At 40.9% G+C, this 19,827-nt stretch overlaps 1 protein-coding gene across 1 annotated transcript in view; it reads left to right on the plus strand.

The window, feature by feature from the left end:
• Nucleotides 1-19,827, plus strand: part of LOC114652802 (uncharacterized) — a 104,487-nt gene that overhangs the window by 49,952 nt on the left and 34,708 nt on the right. The window contains exons 16-20 of the mRNA XM_028803117.2: nucleotides 7,581-7,828; nucleotides 9,502-9,670; nucleotides 12,560-12,761; nucleotides 13,501-13,631; nucleotides 19,414-19,583. Of these exons, the coding sequence (XP_028658950.2) occupies nucleotides 7,581-7,828; nucleotides 9,502-9,670; nucleotides 12,560-12,761; nucleotides 13,501-13,631; nucleotides 19,414-19,583 (920 nt within the window). The remainder of the gene's footprint in view (nucleotides 1-7,580; nucleotides 7,829-9,501; nucleotides 9,671-12,559; nucleotides 12,762-13,500; nucleotides 13,632-19,413; nucleotides 19,584-19,827) is intronic.

The raw sequence follows: 19,827 nt of genomic DNA on the forward strand, positions 1-19,827 counted from the left end.
GTGGCTGTACAAATGTTTACCATGTATGATGGGCTCAGCCACAATCTTAGCCCATCTTTTTGCTTTTTACAATATGTTGTGATAAGATGAACACAAGACCCTTAACAGATAAATGGCTCTTCTGTTTGCACAGTTTGAAACACCTACTTTTTTTTTTGCAGTTGTATTGTTTGCATCGCTCTTCCGAATGAGCACACATTGGTTGTCAAATCTCACATGCACAGGTGCACACGCTCATGACTATTAATGAACAGATTTGCAGTCTGCTATAACAGAATCGGTAGGGATGTCACCCAACAAAACTGCTGGTCACAGGTGCATGCCATGACTGCCTTCAGCTTGTAAGACTATGTAAATGAATGCTATGCTATGGAACTGCTGGCCTTAACAGCATTACACACAACTGAAATGTGCTAAAGGAAGAATTTATATCCCATACCCTCCATCATTTCTGGCAATATCACTATGATATTGCATAGCAAGACACCTGTGGTGGTTTGTATTGCTGAATCCAAGAATATGTTCTTGCTGCAAGATCAGTTAATAAAAATCTGTTTCACAGTTTTAAGACATGCTTTATTTATATGTATCATGTGAATGAAACAAAATGAGATATTAATACATTTGAAACATTATAGAAAACAATAAACTTGAATATTTTAGACCTCAACTTTCCATGTTTTGGATAACATTCTATTGTATGACACCTTTTACAAGATTACATCTTGCCTGAAGAAGGGGCCTGAGTTGCCTCGAAAGCTTGCATATTGTAATCTTTTTAGTTAGCCAATAAAAGGTGTCATTTTATTTGGCTTTTCTCTACATTCATAATGGCTAACACGATACAGCACCATAGTACTACATTCTATTGTATGAAAATGGAGTGGTTGTAGGTGGCAAATTACTTAGCTACTGAAAATCCTAAAGCTTTAATTTTTGACTATCACACAAAAGTGGTTTTATGAGAATAAGTGCAGTGTTGTTACTGAAAAGAATGAACTTGCTATTGTGTATTAAAATTAAATCATTAGAGAGTTTTGCATTGTAACTGAAAGACACATTGCTTTATTAATTCACATATTGTGTGCCTTGTTGAACAGTCAGTTTGCTTACCGAGTGGCTGAAAACAAGGGAACAAAACAAAAGTAACTTTATTGACATTAGCTGAGGTTGTTACACAAGGATTTGTTAAATTGTTCACCAAAATCTTTAAACACAGAAGAAAATTCCAAGACAAACAGAAACTAAACTAACTTTTCCTAATTTTGCTTACATTGATTGCTTGATTGCTAATCTTTTGTAATGTCTTTTCTTCAAATCTTAAAAGATAAAATGCTGTTTAATGTATGCAGCGTTTGATGAAATATCCACACAATGACAAATTCCAATACAATTTTTTTTGAGCAATTCCAATGTCTCCAGCAAGCAATAAACAGTAAGGTATTAGGTAATTATATTATAGGACACCCTGGAGTTAGTAGCAAAGGAGAGAATTAAAACAAATCTGAGTGGCATTATGAACAATACTGCACATCCTTTCCCTGACACACTAACACAGAGGACTTTCAGCCAACAAATTATTCAGCAGAAGTTTGTCAAGAAATGCTACTGGGGCTCCTTTACACCAACAGCGATACATCTTGTGGGGAACAGCCTGGACACAGACAGGCAGACATCGTTTAAAGCACCACAACACATTTATTTACAACTAATATTTACAAGTGGAACACACAACCCAGTGCCGCAGCACCAATCACTCCAAAGTCCCGGCCTCTCAAGCACAATGCCTTCTTCACCGCCTCCACTCCTCTCCTCCGAGCTCTGTCCTTCTACACTCCCGACTACAGCCATCGAATGGAGGGAGGCGGCCCCTTTTATAATCACCCGGACGTGCTCCAGGTGCCTCCCGATAAGCTTCCGCCAACCCTTCCTGGTGTGGCAGAAGTACCGGCTGCGCACCTGGAAGCACTCCGGGTGTCCCTGGTCTTCTTCCCCCCAGCACTTCTGGGTGTGGCGGAAGTGCTGAGGGCCAGGGCTCCATAGGCATCGGGGCGCCCCCTGGCAGTGACCACGGGCCCCTATAGGGTTGAGTTTCTAAGCTCTGTTCCCGTGGTCCCCAACACCACCAGGGCGGTTGCCCCCTCTTGGTCTGAAGGTGGTGTAAGCCCAACTCTGGTCCTTTTTGGTGTCCCGGCTGAGTACCACCCCTAGCCGCTTGCCACAGTGCCTCACTGCAAGCTGAGACCCATAGGGGCCAGTGGCCCGTCCTGCAAGGGCAAGTCTCCCATGGTGGAAAGCCAACACACTCCACTCCAGGGCCAAGTCTTGCAAAACATAAGTTGGAACAAGGGGCGGAGACGTTGCCCTGACACCGCCACTCGGCGTCTCTTTGTCTCATATACAGGCAACGCTCGCCCCTCTGACCGGCACCCTGGCGCTTGCCACTTTGGCCCCCCTTTTGAGACCTCCATGCCCCCCGTGTTGGGACATCTGACGGAACCGCACGCGCCCCTGTCACCTCAGCCGGCTTTGGGGTTTTCCTCTGCCTCCGCAGTGGGCGGCCCTTCTCTGGACATAAGCAGCCCACCTCACGTCCTCTCTTATCGGAGGAACCAGCTCTCTTCCCTCGATTTCTCCTCTTTCTCTGGGACGCTGTGACGGTTTGGGCCTCCCTATGGGAAAGGTATAGACCCTGTCCTGTCTGCGTCCCTGTGGAGTGGCGTGAGACCGATGCTGGCTCGGGGCATAGGGCACTAGGACTTGCAGCAGTCATCAGCCGGCATCCTGCCTGCCCTCTCTCTCTCTCCCCCCTTACCACGCGATCGGCTCTCACCGTCGCGTCCACTATCGAAGCCCCCCCACTTGAATCTGATCACTTTCATCACGTTTCTTTTCGGTGGGGCCTCCCTTATCCTTTACGGGGCCAGTTCCACTTACCTGCCCCGCCGTGCCGTTCCGGCTGGAGGATCCAAGGTCGTGCCAATCCGCCACTGTCGCAGCATCGTCACGGCAGCTTTTCCAGTTCCTCTCGGAGGTCACATATCATCTGCAATAACGACTCTGTGGGCTGAAGGCACTCCCCCAGCTCATGCAGAGCCGCCGGCATGCACAGACACTCAGCCGACGGTGGACTTACCTGTCAATCAGTCACACACAAAGGGCTGCCCTCTGTGGGGCCGTCTCCTCGGCCCAATCGGGTCCTTCCCCGGCTCAAGACAGACATTCGTTGGTCCCGCCTTCAACGAATCAACAGCGGGCACGCAACACACACCGTCCAATCCCTTGCCTGTCTCGGGGAGGGACTTCTGGTCCGCGGCCATCTTGGCTCTCCCTCTCCTGGTGTGGTGCCGTGCCTCCGGGCAACCTCGCAGCTGCCATGGCCTTTTGAGCTGCAGTGACTTCTCCTCCGCAGCTCCTCCTGCTGCCGCTGCGCTGACGAAGCACTGTGGATCGGCACGCGTCTGCCACCGACACGGATCTGAGCAGTCCCTGCCAGGGCCGACTGCTGTTGTGCAGGGCATTTATCTTCCGGGTCCCGTCTGTCCGAGGAGCCTGCTTCGGCGTGGCCTTCGTAGACACAATACCGTCCCAGGCGTCCTCAGCAACGGTGCACTCGTGGGAGCCCGCTGTACTCCGGCTACGCCTGTTGTCGTCCCTCCGCACCAAGGGGAGATGGCCCTTCTGTGGACTGGTGGCGGTCCGTGGGGTGAGTCGCTCTCTTTCCCGTGGCATGTGTGTGGGATCACCTGCTGTGCCGGATTGCCCACAAAATCTTTTTGTAGATGGGTCCCCGCCTTGAACCAGGTGGAGAGTCCCATCTGGGATGCCATTGTGGGGAACAGCCCAGACACAGACAGGCAGACATAATTTAAAGCACCGCAACACGTTTATTTACAATATTTACAAGTGGAGCACATAACCCAGTGCCGCAGCACCAATCACCCCAAAGTCCAGGCCTCTCAAGCACAATGCCTTCTTCACCGCCTCCACTCCTCTCCTCCGAGCTATGTCCTTCTACACTCCCGACTCCAGCCATCGAATGGAAGCCCTCCTCCGGTCCTTCTGGGCGTCCCGGCTGGGTACCACCCCCAGTTGCTTGCCACACTCTGCATAATGCCACACTGGAACTGTGACAGCCAAGTCAGAACATTTTTTTCTTTTTAATTTTTAACTTTTAGAAAGAAATTTGGTATATATTCAGACTATAAAGTGTGTGTGTATATATTTATTTTTCTGTCTATTTATTGTGGTAGAACGGTGCTATATTGCGCCCGACACAGACTCACTCTGAGGCACATGTAAAAGCACAAAGACTTTTATTTTTCTTCACCTGTGGGGCACGTCTTCCCTATGAACCCCACAGGCAATACACAGTCCCAAAAGCATTTAACTCAAGACACACTGGCACCACCACCACTCCTCCCGTCTAGCTTTGTCCTCCACCTCCTGACTCTGGCCTCCCGAGTGGTGGCTGCTGGCCCCTTTTATAATTTACCCGGAAGGGTTCCAGGTGCTTGATTGGCTTATTCCGGCTGCACTTCCGGGTGTGGTGCTTATGAGGCCCACAGGGGCGCAAGAGTCCCAGCTACAGCACTCCCTGGCGGTGCCTGCGGGACCCAACAGGGCTTCATCCAACTCCAACTCCCGTGGAGCCCTGTGGGAGCCTGACGCACCTCTCCAACCCAGGGGGGCGGCCATCTAGTGTCCAGGGGGAGGTATTGCACCGTCTAGGGCTGCTCCCCCTGAAGATACAGTGCAGGGGCGTCCCTGTATTATGTATTTATTATATTTAAAGAGCTTCTGTAAAAAGCAAAATCTATCTATCTATCTATCTATCTATCTATCTATCTATCTATCTATCTATCTATCTATCTATCTATCTATCTATCTATCTATCTATCTATCTATCTATCTATCTATCTATCTATCTATCTATCTATCTATCTCAAAGCCTGCAAGCAGCCATTACACATCCCGTGCAATGTCACCCAATGAAATGCGTAGCCCCCGGTTTGCTCTTGCCACAAGCACTACACACATCCACTTCATTATAATATCATGGCCACCATAATATCTTTTCTAGAAAGCACACAGAATCAGTGCTCTTAAATACACAAAACAGTGGCACTGGTGAAGTCTAATAATTCAATGAAACAGCACCTGTGCAAACAAATGTAGAAAATAGTGATAAAATGACATTCTCAGTATAATAATAATAATAATAATAATAAATATATAAATGAAAAAGAAAAATTAATAACATGAAACAAAAGCTAACAGTAAATTAAATAATAAGTTTGATTAAAGTGCAAGTAATTTGAGAGTGGTGTGGTGGTATCATATGAGTGATCAAAGGGGGGGCACAGGGGATCCACCCAAAGATCAGGGGCTTGATGCTGGAGCCCCAGAAGCCCCCAAGCCCCCCAAAAATGATGAAACTGTTTCTTACAACACTTTTAAGCCATTGTAGGAATCATCTTATTCAATCCTCCATTTAATGGCCTGCCATTTCTCGTTGAGTATTCTAGGCTATAGTTTTTATTTTTTATAGCTATTCTGGTGATGCAATTTTTCTTGCTTGTTGTAATACAGTTGCTGCCATTTTGTACTGATCTTGCATACTGTATACCTGGCCATATTGTTTGTGTGTGGTTAACCCTGTCGTCAGTCACATGATGTATTTGGTCATCTTGTTCCACACATGTCCTGGTTATCTGAGTAGTAGAGCAGTTTCTAAAACAAAAATATAAACTACAATTTCTACAGTTAGGGGCAAATTAGAGTTAGATCTTTGCAATGTTTATTTTTGATAATGGTTTATATCTAGTGTTTGGTTTTGGTATATGGTTTAAATTACATATATGGTTCTGATTTTAGAAAGTACCTGTCTTATCCCTTAGTTTTTAGTTCCATTTCTTGATTATTTTTTTTTTTTTTTTCTTTTTCCTCTCAGAAGATTTGGGTGTAACACAGAACAAATTAACTTATTACTGTTAACTTATTACATTTTCAGTAATAAAGTATAGAACATTAAAGTTAAATTTTGGTAATCACATTACAGTGACTGACTTAACTAGGATTTTGTTACTTGCATTACACTTATGTTTCTAGGCAAATAATATGCAAATATGACATAAATGTCTCAAAGGGCAGGCATTCCAATTCGTATTATGCTTGAGGAGGAGACTGTGGCCACACAATCTGCTTCTCCTGACTATTTGCTCCTTACATGCGTACTACTTTCACACAGACATAGATTTGCATTGAATTTTATGACACCACCAACTCTGTACTGGACATGTGTGTTATTTTACAACATTATTGTTAGTTATCCTTCAGGCTTGTGCTGATGTTAAGATTGGGAGTTTTACTTTTAAAAAATAACACATTTTCAATTATACATTGCATTGAAAGAATATATGTAAGAAACAAAATTTAATTTTAGTTAAAGGAAGATGTAGCAAAATTACAGTGGGTACATTAATATATTCGTATCTGCTCCTTGTTTGTCTGTCTAACCGCAGCATCTGACTTCTTTTTAGAGACTTATGAACTTTAATATAAGGACTCTATTTTCTATAACTTATGTTATGTAATTGCATATTGATTCATTTTTACCTTTTATTTTTGGTATGTAAATTATTCATTCTTATTTTATCCGTTTCTGATTTTCTTTTATTCTTATTTTTTGGTCATCTTGAAAAGCACTTTGAGCTGCATCCTTTGTAAGAAAATTTGCTAAAGAAATAAACATTTGAGTGGGATTTGAATTCAGGTTTATTAAGTTTGATTCGAATGTATGCAATGTCATTTTCATTGCTTTTAAAGTAAGTCTTGATTGTATGGAACGTTATTTTATTCAAATTAAATAAATAAATACATAAATGTTGTTGTTGTTATGTATATGTATAGCCTCTTGCTGAAAGAGCTCATAAGGAATTAGATTTACAGATGCAAAAATGTCTTTGATATTCAAACAAATGAAAACCCTGTAAGCGCCGTGTATCATAAAATGTAGTGATGTATCTCAAAATGGAAGTCAATTTTTGGTTGCATTTCTTTAAGGTTACTATGAAAATGGGTGAAAAGTTTATGCAGGAGCACCAAGTACTAGTAGTCATGAGGATGGGGGGTCAGGGTCCATGCATTTTGTCATCCATGCATATCACAGCACAGAATGGAAAGAAAGGTTTGGTGAATAATGTCACTGTCACTCTTGTGCATTGTCAAAGTGACTGCTGAATTTCATTTCACTGAGTGTATTTATCAGTGACAGTCTCCTAAATTTAACTACATTCACTTTTTATGCAATGATTAAATATTCACTTCAGTCCAAACATGAGTTACGCTAAAGTTCCTTGACCTAGTAGACTAATAATTATTTTTACACTTCACACTTATTTTATATAATTCTATATATCACACAATAAATGTATTTTCTTTTTAAAATCACTTCTAAGATGCTGTTGAATATTTTCAGTAAAAGAAGAGTTTTGAAAAGCACAGAAAACTATTATTTCTAAATTTGTGACCCAAAGACATTGTTTATACACTCTCTGAACTCTTTGTGTTTCAATCAGATACCCTTATATGAGGCTTCATGAGATCATTCATATTGAAATCTTCAGCACAGCAAGTTTTGAGTATCTCCGTTCCGTGAAAGGCTGCTGTAATGACCCTTTTTCTTTGCTCTCTGTGAACCGCGTGGGATCTCATGTTATTACCTTCTGCTCCTCTCCTGACACTAATACGTCTGAAGTCATTACATGGAATTTGGAGACAGAGGACCACAAGCACATAGTGAAAACTTCATGTGTAGTAACTGGAGGTTAGTAATGGTGGTATTTGATTACAAATGTTACAAGGAAAGAGAAAATGTATCCTAGCTTCTGACAGCTAAAAACAACTGTCTTAATTTAAGATACAGTGCTGCCTTCTGAGACATCATCTTCTCAGGGTCAAATTATTCCCTCTGGAACGTGTTCAAATAGACCTTTGGGCCGAGTTTGTCTTTTCTGGTTGTTACAGTCAACTGATTAGGACCTTTGTGGTTCGAGCTTTCCTCTCTTCATTTATTTGTGTTTGCATCAATGTGGTAATTACTGCATTTCAACAAGACCTTACTGGACTTGATTATAACAGTCTCTCTTTACCTTCACATTGCTGAATACTGTCTAGGAAATATGAGTGGTATGTGTCTTTGAGTAGAGTGAGAATCCATCATGGTGGCGTCATGCTTTTTAGCTCTTTTCCATTGGGGTTCTACAGGTGAAACTCTCTTTCTTTTTAACATCACTCTTTAAATAGATTGTGCATTATCAATGTTGAAATTCCCTTATTTTAGAAATAACATAGAATATAAAGGCATAAGACAAAACAGTTAAAAAGTGCAAGCAATTAAATAGGCATCTACAACAATTTCAATGAATTTGCATTACTGAGTTTCTAAGGATTTCACAGTTGGCAGGACATGAGAAGCTACATGGTTCCTGAGGGGGAAAGAGGCAGAGGAAGTCCTCACTGGGCATATTGTGTAAATATAAACATAACTCAAGGTTCTGGAAAATATAGGCCACTCAGAGGCAGGTGCCTACATAGGTGTATCAGGAACCTGAGAAATGTATTACTGTGAAAGAAATATACTGGGGATTAGCATTGTACTGTCTGCCTTTCCTGAAGCAACTAGAATCCACCAGGTAGATACTAGGACTCTACCTGGTATGGTAGATGGCAGGAAGTGCATGAACACCATATGGAACCTTGGGGTCTTCTTTAAGAAGTCCATCCATCCATTATCCAACCCGCTATATCCTAGCTACAGGGTCACAGGGGTCTGCTGGAGCCAATCCCAGCCAACACAGGGTGCAAGGCAGGAAACAAACCCCGGGCAGGGCGCCAGCCCACCGCAGTATTTAAGAAGTCTAGAATCAGAAATTATAACTATGGATCAACTAGCATGGAGGTAGTACAACCACAGATCTTAGATATTAAGTTTTATTGCTTGATATCTTGTGCTGTATGTGGATGACCATCTCCAATGCATAGTGAATGAGCCGATCTCCTCTCTTTAGACCCATTGAGGTGTCTCAGATTTTGGGTGATACTTTTTTATTTTGTCTTTTGTGTTCAACACAATGGTATTGTTGAGTAAAATCTCTACTTTTATGTATTACTGAACCATCTTGATTATCTAAATCACCTCTTTATTTTGTCTGTGTACCTTGCTCTGACATGACCATGCATCTCATAAAAGTGTAGCTTCCTTCAATTCAAATATTTCAATGCAAAGTTATAGTTCATAGCTTCATAACCCTTGATTATAATGAGAAAGTAAAAAATGGATAGAAGCATTGTAAAAATTAGAAAATTGTTTCATAAGCATATATGGAGATAGGATTCAGCTCTTTATAGCTGTGATGTCATAGAGTTCTAGGTGCCAATGTTAACAATGCCTGAAGCCTGCCCCTCAGTATTAATGTCCTGTTTTCTTGCAATTTGAAGGAACCTGCTTTGATCTGCGGTATTGCTTAGCAGCATGTGAAAATGAAAACTCCCTCCGAATATGGAACTTAGCATCCAAGATTAATGACCAGTCTCTAACTTATAATGTTCACAATTCAAAGAAACATGATGGAACAGAAGAAATAATTTTCATGGTGAACTATCCCAGGTAAACTTTGCTAAGGATGAAAAGGGTTTTATGCATTTACAGAGAATGTTTCACAAAGTGCAATCAACTTATTAAAATCTAGAAATTAATTAAGCACTCGAGACACTCATTATTCAGAAACGCAGCATTTATTGTGTTCTCTCACGCTTCCTACGATTTTCACCATTTTTAGAGATTTTTACCTTTTTGCTTATTTATTTTACTTGCTGTTTACCATCAATTTGTTTCAACATATGTTTCATCATCCTGTGTTATCATATTAATTTGGATCTTTTTGAGTTAAGCTTTTTATATTTCACCATATACAACTAAGTCATAATGGTTACTGTGTGTTTTAACACTTGCCTGATGGTATTTAGTACATACTTTAGACAGGACTACACATTTTTCGACTTTTGTCAATGCAATAATAATCTTTTAAAGTCAGGTGTTAAAAAAGGCAGAGATGTCTGAAATTGCATTATAGTCAGACATTTAAATAATTTAATAGGTATGCATGTTTCTGAACATTTTTGTAAACTCATTACTTTTATAAAATATTGAGAGAATATGTAACTCTCCCCAAAGCTTACTAGCACAAATCAGAATCCCTTTGTTTTACTCTTAATGAAATTACAGCATAAAGACTGACAGTTAACAGAGAAAGAACCTAGATCTAAAAATATAACAGTTTGCAATAATACCCTCTTTGGATATGTTACAAACATTTTGTGAATCTGACTTGCGTATATTACTCGGACTGTTCTATATTTTTTGTAAGGATGTTTACATACTATAAATATATAAAACTGGATACCTGAAACAATGTCTTTATGCACTTGGGGACAGGCTATGTAAATTGATAAAGAAGATATATTGTACCTAGGAGCTTTTCAGTTGAACCCACTTTTATTAGTGCAATAGTACACTGAAAGTCCTTCCTCTTTCACAAAAATGGCCATACCGTATACTGCATTAACCTGACTTTCACTTCAACTTAGGATACTGTATTTGGGTTGGGTTACTTACTGCCTGCGTGGCTCAGTGAGTTGTAATTCACCCGGAAAACACATAAAATAGAACAGGAAAAATAGCAGTACACATTCCGTTATTGCATTCCACAACCAGTTACTTCAAAATATATATATAACTGCTTAAAATTTAAAGGAACACTTTGAAAACACATCAGATCTCCATGGGAAAAAAATCCTGCTGGATATCTATACTGATATGGACTGGATAATGTGTTAGGAACAAAAGGATGCCACATCATTTGATGGAAATGAGAATTATCAACCTACAGAGGGCTGAATTCAAAGACACCCCGGAAATCAAAGTGAAAAAATGATGCAGCAGGCTAGTCCATTTTGCTGAAATTTCATTGCAGCAACTCAAAAATCGTACTCAGTAGTTTGTATGGTCCCCATGTGCTTGTATGTATGCCTGACAATGAATGGTGTCCTGGGGAATCTCTTTCCAGATCTGGACCAGGGCATCACTGAGCTGCTGGACAGTCTGAGGTGCAACCTGGCAGCGTCGGATGGACCGAAACATAATATCCCAGCGGTGTTCTATTGGATTTAGGTCAGGCGAGTGTGGGGGCCAGTTAATGGTATCAATTCCTTCATCCTCCAGGAAATGCCTACATGCTCTCGCCACATAAGGCCGGGCATTGTCGTGCACCAGGAGTAACCCAGGAACCACTGCACCAGCATGGGGTTTGACAATGGGCCCAAGGATTCATCCTGATACCTAATGGCAGTCAAGGTGCTGTTTTCTAGCCTGTAGAGGTCTGTGCGTCCCTTCATGGATGTGCCTCCCCAGACCATCACTGACCCACCACCAAACTGGTCATGTTGAACGATGTTACAAGCAGCATAACATTCTCCACGGCTTCTCCAGACCCTTTCATGTCTGTCACATGTGGTCAGGGTGAACCTGCTCTCATCTGTGAAAAGCACAGGGTGGCACTGGTGGACCAACCAATTCTGGTATTCTATGGCAAGTGCCAATCGAACTCTATGGTGCTGGGCAGTGAGCACAGGGCCCACTAGTGGACGTCAGGCCCTCAGGCCATCCTCATTAAGTCTGTTTCTGATTGTTTGGTCAGAGACATTCACACCAGTGGCTTGCTGAATGTCATTTTGTAGGGTTCTGGCAGTGTCCATCCTGTTCCTCCTTGCCCAGAGGAGCAGATGCTGGTCCTGCAGAAAGGTTAAGGACCTTCTACGGCCCTGTCCAGCTGTCCTAGCTTAACTGCCTGTCTCCTGGAATCTCCTTCATGCCCTTGAGACTGTGCTGGGAGACAGCAAACATTCTGGCAATGTCACATATTGATGTGCCATCCTGGAGAAGTTGGACTACCTGTGCAACCTCTGTAGGGTCCAGATTTCACCTCATGCTACCAGTAGTGACACTGACCGCAGCCAAATGCAAAACTAGTGAAAAAACAGTCAGAAAAAATGAGGAGAGAAAAATGTCAGTGACCTCCACCTGTTAAACCATTTCTGTTTTGGGGGTCGTCTAATTGTTGCCCCTCTAGTGCACCTGTTGTTAATTTCATTAACACCAAAGCAGCTGAATCTAATTAAAAAACCCCTCTGCTACTTAACTGACCAGATCAATATCCCAGAAGTTTCATTGACTTGATGCTATACTCTGATTAAAAAGTGTTCCTTTAATTTTTTGTCAGTATAATGTATATATATGTATGTATATATATATATATATATATATATATATATATATATATATATATATATATATATATATATATATATATATATATATATACAGTATATATATATATATATATATATATACAGTATATATATATATATATATATATAAATTGTATGTATTTACAAGATTTACTTGCCCTGACAGTATAGATATTCTTGTTTTTTACAGGTATGTTGTATGCAAAAGCCTAACTCCTGGAACAGTACGAGTTTGGAACATTGTTAAAACCAAATACAAAGGCAATGCAGTGAGGGTAGAGCGTGGTCTATATGAAAGTACTGACATCGTGCTGGTGAGAGATATGAAACTGTACATCCTGACAGACAGTGGCATGGCAGCTTTTACAGACACTCCACGACCTATTTTTCAGGTAAGAACAGTAATTTACACATACATTTTGACAATAAACCTGTATTGTGTAGTTCAAAATGTTGTTAGTTACTGGATTGTTTTTCAGACCTGATGCACTTTGAGATGAAAATGTATTGTTTCATCCATTAACATAAGATGTTTTCCTTGTCTAGTTTAAGAAGAATTGAACAATTCATTTTATTTTAACAATTTCGTTAAAGTAACAGGAAATTTCTACGTTCATTAGAAATTGAAAGAAAATTTATTTAACATTACTAATCTGTTAACAGATCGTTTATATTTTACCCGTGTCCTGTAATGGGCTGTCACCCTGTCCAGAGCTGGTCTCTGCCTTGTGCTTACTGTTACTGGAATACACTTCTGCTCTCTATGGCTCTGAATTGAGTACATAGAAAGGGAAAAGGAACAGATGGACATTTTAAACTGCACTTCATTTGTAACTCAAAACCTTTCCATTGACTTAACCACTTAAAATCAAATCTTGCATAAGCAAAACAGATGACTCAGTCTACCTGACAATTAATTGTTTTGTAACCCTTTCCATAGACATTAACAACTTTTCCATACTTTTTCTGCATTTTTCTCTTGATTGTGGCATGATTTTCATCTAGACATTTGCTGTCATAGTAACAGAGTATAATGATTATTTACATTACTTTGGAAAAAGGCTTCAGCTAAGTTTAAAAAAAATGTTAAAGTCAGTGCCCAGTAATGAACATTTTATTTCCTGTAATTAGACAATGTTGGTCTATGATCTTCTAAAGAAGAAGTACGTTAAGAAGAAGACTGGTCTGTACATCATTCCATGTCAAAGGCATGAATACAGGATTTTGGCTGGTGATCTACTACTGGGACTTGCAGAGAACAGGTAAGTGTAGTAATTATTACATTGGCTCCTTCAAAACCAGGCCTCAGTTTCAAAAATTCAAGGTGGCCTCAACAGCACAAATTGTAAACTTGGTCTACATGCAGGCAAAACATATAAATTCAAAAAGAGAGTAACTGACAATACTCTGGACCAAACATCAAAAAAACCCATCTTTTAGTAAACGATTATTGAACATAAAAGATTCAATAGCCAAAGAAATAGAATGTTGCTGGAAGAAGCAAATACACAACCAAATCCAGAAATCCAAAGAGCTTTATCTTAACAATAGATAGACGTCAAAAAAATAAAACAAGATTAAAAACAAGAACTTACAAAAATCTAGAACACAAAGATAATCAAAAGACAGGACCCAAACAGAAGTATCAAAACTAATGCTTCATCATGTGACGAAGGAGCCAATGGCTGTTCTACAACTGCTGTGTTAGGAGGGAAAACCCCCTTAGGTTCAGCCTAAAATAATCCACAGAAATGAATGTAAAAATACAAGCTAAAACTAATAAACAAGAAAAAAATATGTTCAAGTACAACATACACAACAGTAAAGAAAAACACAATAGAATTTATTTTAAAAAACACCCAGAATAAATAACTAAACTGAAAATAAACTAAGGCCAGGGCCAAAGCTTGAGTCAAATCATGTCAAAACTAATAATAATTCATAAGGTCAGGTGACAACATGAAAATAAATTGTAAACATCAGCATGAAATTAAGACAAAACTATTACCTGGAGGGACAAGACCTCCCACTAAAAGGTCAGAGTCTGGTGGACCCACATCAAGGTCAACTGAGCATTTTTACTATTCACTTCTAAGCTATTCCTACAGATTCTGTCATACAAAGAGAACCCATCCTTCATTGGTCTGGTACTCTAGTGTGTCTATGATTGTATTATTTCCTGTCTCAAGGTTAGTAGAGGAACATTGTCTAAAAGTGGTGTTCAGGAACACATTATGCTTCAAAAGATATGATATGTATATGTTATACATTTTAACATGTAAGTCCAGATCTAGCAGATGTAAGCTATATTAAAGTTTATTAGCCTCTTTTTAAATGCTGAGAGTAATGAGCTATCCTTCATATTTTCTACAACAGTGGATGATATTTTATGGCCCTGTAGTTCAAAACACTAACCATGAGATGAATTGTATTTGTCCTAGATGTTATTTGATGGGCTGCTGTGATTAGTGTCTGAAGTTAATTCTAAACCTATTGTAGCTGGAAGCCAAAAAATGATAACTTTGAAAACTCAGCATATTACTGAGTTGTGACTTTTTATACAAAATCATAGACTTTAATAACATTTTCTACCAGTGTTTTTGGATTTTTTTTTGATTGTATCATGATGTGCCTCTAGAATGTGTGAGCTGAAAACGTTGCTCTCATTGATTTATACTGCATCAAGTCTGTTAAATATTTAACTATGTAATTATACCTTTTATTGTTTTGGTTCACGAGTTGTTACCAGGAGCAAATACTGTATCAATACTAAGGACTATAAAGTTCAGGTTTCCCTGTATTTATTTTCTGTTCTGCTCATCTAACTATCAGCTATCTGTATAAAAGGAATTCCATATGCACAGGTGATTACTATCACTTGAATTTTATTCCAAGCAAATTATTTTTGTGGAATTCTTTTCTTGATTGACTACCAAAACCAGAACATTTCTTCGAACAGTAATTAAAAACATATATGACAAAAAATCTATTAACATAAAATAATATAAGATAATGCCATTTGACAAAAAAAAAAAAAAATCAGAAAAGCAAAAACTTCAATCAACAAAAAAACACTGGGAACCACCTAGTTTTAATGCACAAAGTCATAAGCAGGGCTCCGGAGATGTAGGCCACCTGGCCAGCCACCCACCCGGGAATTCTACAATGTAAGTACATGTTCTAGGCAATCTGATTTTAAGACTAAATCCTTACATCCGTGGATTCCAAAGCTCTCTCTATCTCTGTGTCAATCACTATGAAAGCAGCAGGTGACAATGTAGCAATTGTTTTTTCATGGTTGTTCCAAACATCTTGGAACTCAGTGGTGGATTTTTTTGGGCAAAGATGTCAGTGATGTGTTTGCACTGAAGAAAATCCAAAGGATAATTTCAGTGCTGGAGGTTCAACTTCTCCTTCTTTCGGCTGCTCCCGTTAGGGGTTGCCACAGCGGCTCATCTTCTTCCATATCTTTCTGTCCTCTACATCTTGTTCTGTTACACCCATCACCTGCATGTCCTCTCTCACCACATCCATAAACCTTCGCTTGGGCCTTCCTCTTTTCCTCTTCCCTGGCAGCTCTATCCTTAGCATCCTTCTCAAATATACTCAGCATCTCTCCTCTGCACATGTCCAAACCAACGCAATCTCGCCTCTCTGACTTTGTCTCCCAACCGACCAACTTGACCTAACCCTCTAATGTAGTCATTTCTAATCTTATCCATCCTTGTCACACCCAGTGCAAAACTTAGCATCTTTAACTGTGCCACCTCCAGCTCTGTCTCCTGCTTTCTGGTCAGTGCCACCGTCTCCAACCCATATAACATAGCTGGTCTCACTACTGTCCTGTAGACCTTCCTTTTCACTCTTGCTGATACCCGTCTGTCACAAATTACTCCTGACACTCTTCTCCACCCATTCCACCCTGCCTGCACTCTCTTTTTCACCTCTCTTGCACAATCCCCATTACTCTGTACTGTTGATTCCAAGTATTTAAACTCATCCACCTTCGCCAACTCTACTCCCTGCATCTTCACCATTCCACTGACCTCCCTCTCATTTACATACACATATTCTGTCTTGTTCCTACTGACCTTCATTCCTGTCCTCTCTAGAGTATATCCCCACCTCTCCAGGGTCTCCTCAACCTACTTCCTACTATCGCTACAGATCACAATGTCATCAGCAAACATTATAGTCCACAGGGACTCCTGTCTAATCTCGTCTGTCAACCAGTCCATCACCATTGCAAATAAGAAAGGGCTCAGAGCCGATCCCCGATGTAATCCCACCTCCAACTTGAATGCATCCGTCACTCCTACTGCAGACCTCACCACAGTCACACTTCCCTCGTACATATCCTGTACAACTCTTATGTACTTCTCTGCCACTCCCGACTTCCTCATACAATACCACAACTCCTCTCGAGGCACCCTGTCATATGCTTTCTCCAGGTCCACAAAGACGCAATGCAACTAACTCCTTCTGGCCTTCTCTAAACTTCTCCATCAACATCCTCAGAGCAAACATTACATCTGTGGTGCTCTTTCTTGGCATGCAGCCATACTGCTGCTCACTAATCTTCACCTCACTTCTTAACCTAGCTTCCACTACTCTTTCCCATAACTTCATGCTGTAGCTCATCAATTTTATTCCCACTGCAGTCCTGCACATCCCCCTTATTCTTAAATATCAGCACCAGTACACTTCATCTCCACTCCTCAGGCATCCTCTCACTTTCCAAGATTCCATTAAACAATCTGGTTAAAAACTCCACTGCCATCTCTCCTAAACACCTCCATGCTTCCATAGGTATGTCATCTGGACCAACGGCCTTTCCATTTTTCATCCTCTTCATAGTTGTCCTTACTTCCTCCTTGCTAATCCGTTGCACTTCCTGATTCGCTATCTCCACATCATCCAACCTCTTCTCTCTCCCGTTCTCTTCATTCATAAGCCTCTCAAAGTACTCTTTCCATCTGCTCAACACACTCTCCTCGCTTGTGAGTACATTTCCATCTTTATCCTTGGAAATAACCAATCGGTACAGGTCCTTTTCTCCCTTCTTAGTGTCCAACCTTTCATACAACTCATCAAATGCGTTTTCTTTAGCCTTTGCCATCTCTCCCTTCACCTTGCGCCTTATCTCATTGTACTCTTGTCTACTTTCTGCATCTCTCTGACTATCCCACTTCTTCTTTGCCATCCTCTTCCTCTGTATACTCTCCTGTATTTCCTCATTCCACCACCAGGTTTCCTTTTCCTCCTTCCTCTTTCCAGATGTCATGCCAAGCACCCTTCTTGCTGTCACCCTTACTACATCTGCTGTAGTTTCCCAGCTGTCTGGTAACTACTTCACTGCCACCCAGTGCCTGTCTCACCTCCTCCCTAAACTCAAACTTGCAGTCTTCCTTTTTCACCTTCCAACATTTGATCCTTGGCTCTGCCCTCACTCTCTTCCTCTTCTTGATCTCCAGCGTCACCCTATAGACCACCATCCAATGCTGCTTAACTACACTTTCCCCTGCCACCACTTTGCAGTCTTCAATCTCCTTCAGATCAACTCTTCTGTATAGGATGTAATCTACCTGTGTGAATCTTCCGCCACTCTTGTACGTAACCCTATGTTCCTCCCTCTTCTTAAAATACGTATTCACCACAGCCATGTTCATCCTTTTGGCAAAATCCACTATCCTCTGACCTTCTTCATTCCTCTCCTTGACACCATACCTACCCATCACCTCCTCGTCTCCTCCATTCCCTTCACCAACATGCCCATTGAAATCCGCTCCAATCGCCACTTTCTGTCCCTTGGGTACACTGTTCATCACTTCATCCAACTCACTCCAAAAATCTTCTTTCTCACCCATTGCACACCCAACTTGTGGTGCATATGCACTAACAACGTTCATCATCACACCTCCAATTTCCAGCTTCATAATCATTACTCTGCCTGACACTCTTTTCACTTCCAAAACACTCTTGACATACTGTTCCTTCAGAATAACTCCTACCCCATTTCTCCTCCCATCCACACCATGATAAAACAATTTGAATCCACCTCCAATCCACCTGGCCTTACTCCCCTTCCATTTAGTCTCTTGCACGCACAATATATCAACCTTCCTTCTCTCCATCATATCTGCTAACTCTCTCCCTTTACCAGTCATACTGCCAACATTCAAAGTTCCTACCCTCAGTTCTACTCTCTTTACCTTCCTCCTCTCCTCCTACCTCCAGACATGTCTCCCCCCTCTTCTTCTCCGGCCAACAGTAGCCCAATTTCCGCCAGCACCTTCTTGGCTAACAGTATTGGTGGCGGTCGTTGTTAACCTGGGGCTCCACCGATCCGGTATGGAAATTTGTATTGTCCGCATATTGATTTGGCAAAATTTTACACCGGATGCCCTTCCTGATGTAACCCTTCCCATTTATCCGGGCTTGGGACCGGCACGAAGAAACACACTGGTTTGTGCATCCCCGGTGGCTGGGTTCAACTAAAGGAGTAAATTTTTTCCACCCATAGAGCATGTACATGGATGATGGGATAAAACAAGCCTTCAACTAATCAACTAAAACAACACTACATTTCCCGCACATATGTTGTTTGATTACTGTCCATGCCACCATTGTTGTCTTTCTGATACTCACTAAATAAAGCATCAGTTTTTATACTTAACATGGGAAGCTAAAGCCTGGTAACACTGTGCACAAGGAAGAACTCACACTCACGTGGACTGCTAGTCTGTCATACCATAGCAAATACACTGGAGCAATACAGGACAACAACCAGCTAGTCTAACAGAATGCCTTTAAAAAAACCAAATGCACAACAGCATATGAAAAATAAACACAAAAGATACAACAAGTGGAACCAAACCAAAACTACTTGCTAAGCCTCTTTACCATCTGAGGCACTGAGTTATGATATGAATGTGTGTCTGATTGATTGTATGTCCAGACTGATCTTTAACACACAAGGCAGTTTTGTAAATTCTCTATAAATTTAACACTGTCTTTTAACCAGAGAAACTTTTGTCTCAACAGAGACCATTTAGTTATCTGGAACTTGGAGACAGGATTTATTAAGAGTCGGATAAGGCCAGACTACAAGGATCATCTTTTGCTACCTAATGGCCTGAATGCATCACTGGGACCAAAGAACACACATTATAAGGAGCTAATTTCCAAATTTGCAAAGATGAAACAGGGCAGAGGTAAGTACTTAGAAAGAATGCCATAGCATTTACCCTCTGATTCTGCAAAAACTGATTAAAACACTACATTTCCTTGAATGTTTTGCCATGCTGGTTTTCATTTTGCTGCCTCAAAAATTTGACTGTCTACTAACTGGACAGACTGCTCAGCACTTCTATCAAATCATAGTTGTAAATCACACATGCTTTTAAACGCTAATTTAGTTACCAGTCACATAATGGTCAGGACTTTCTGCATGTGCTA

The sequence above is a fragment of the Erpetoichthys calabaricus genome, chromosome 5, assembly GCF_900747795.2.
Source record: "Erpetoichthys calabaricus chromosome 5, fErpCal1.3, whole genome shotgun sequence".
NCBI classification, from domain to species: domain Eukaryota; kingdom Metazoa; phylum Chordata; class Cladistia; order Polypteriformes; family Polypteridae; genus Erpetoichthys; species Erpetoichthys calabaricus.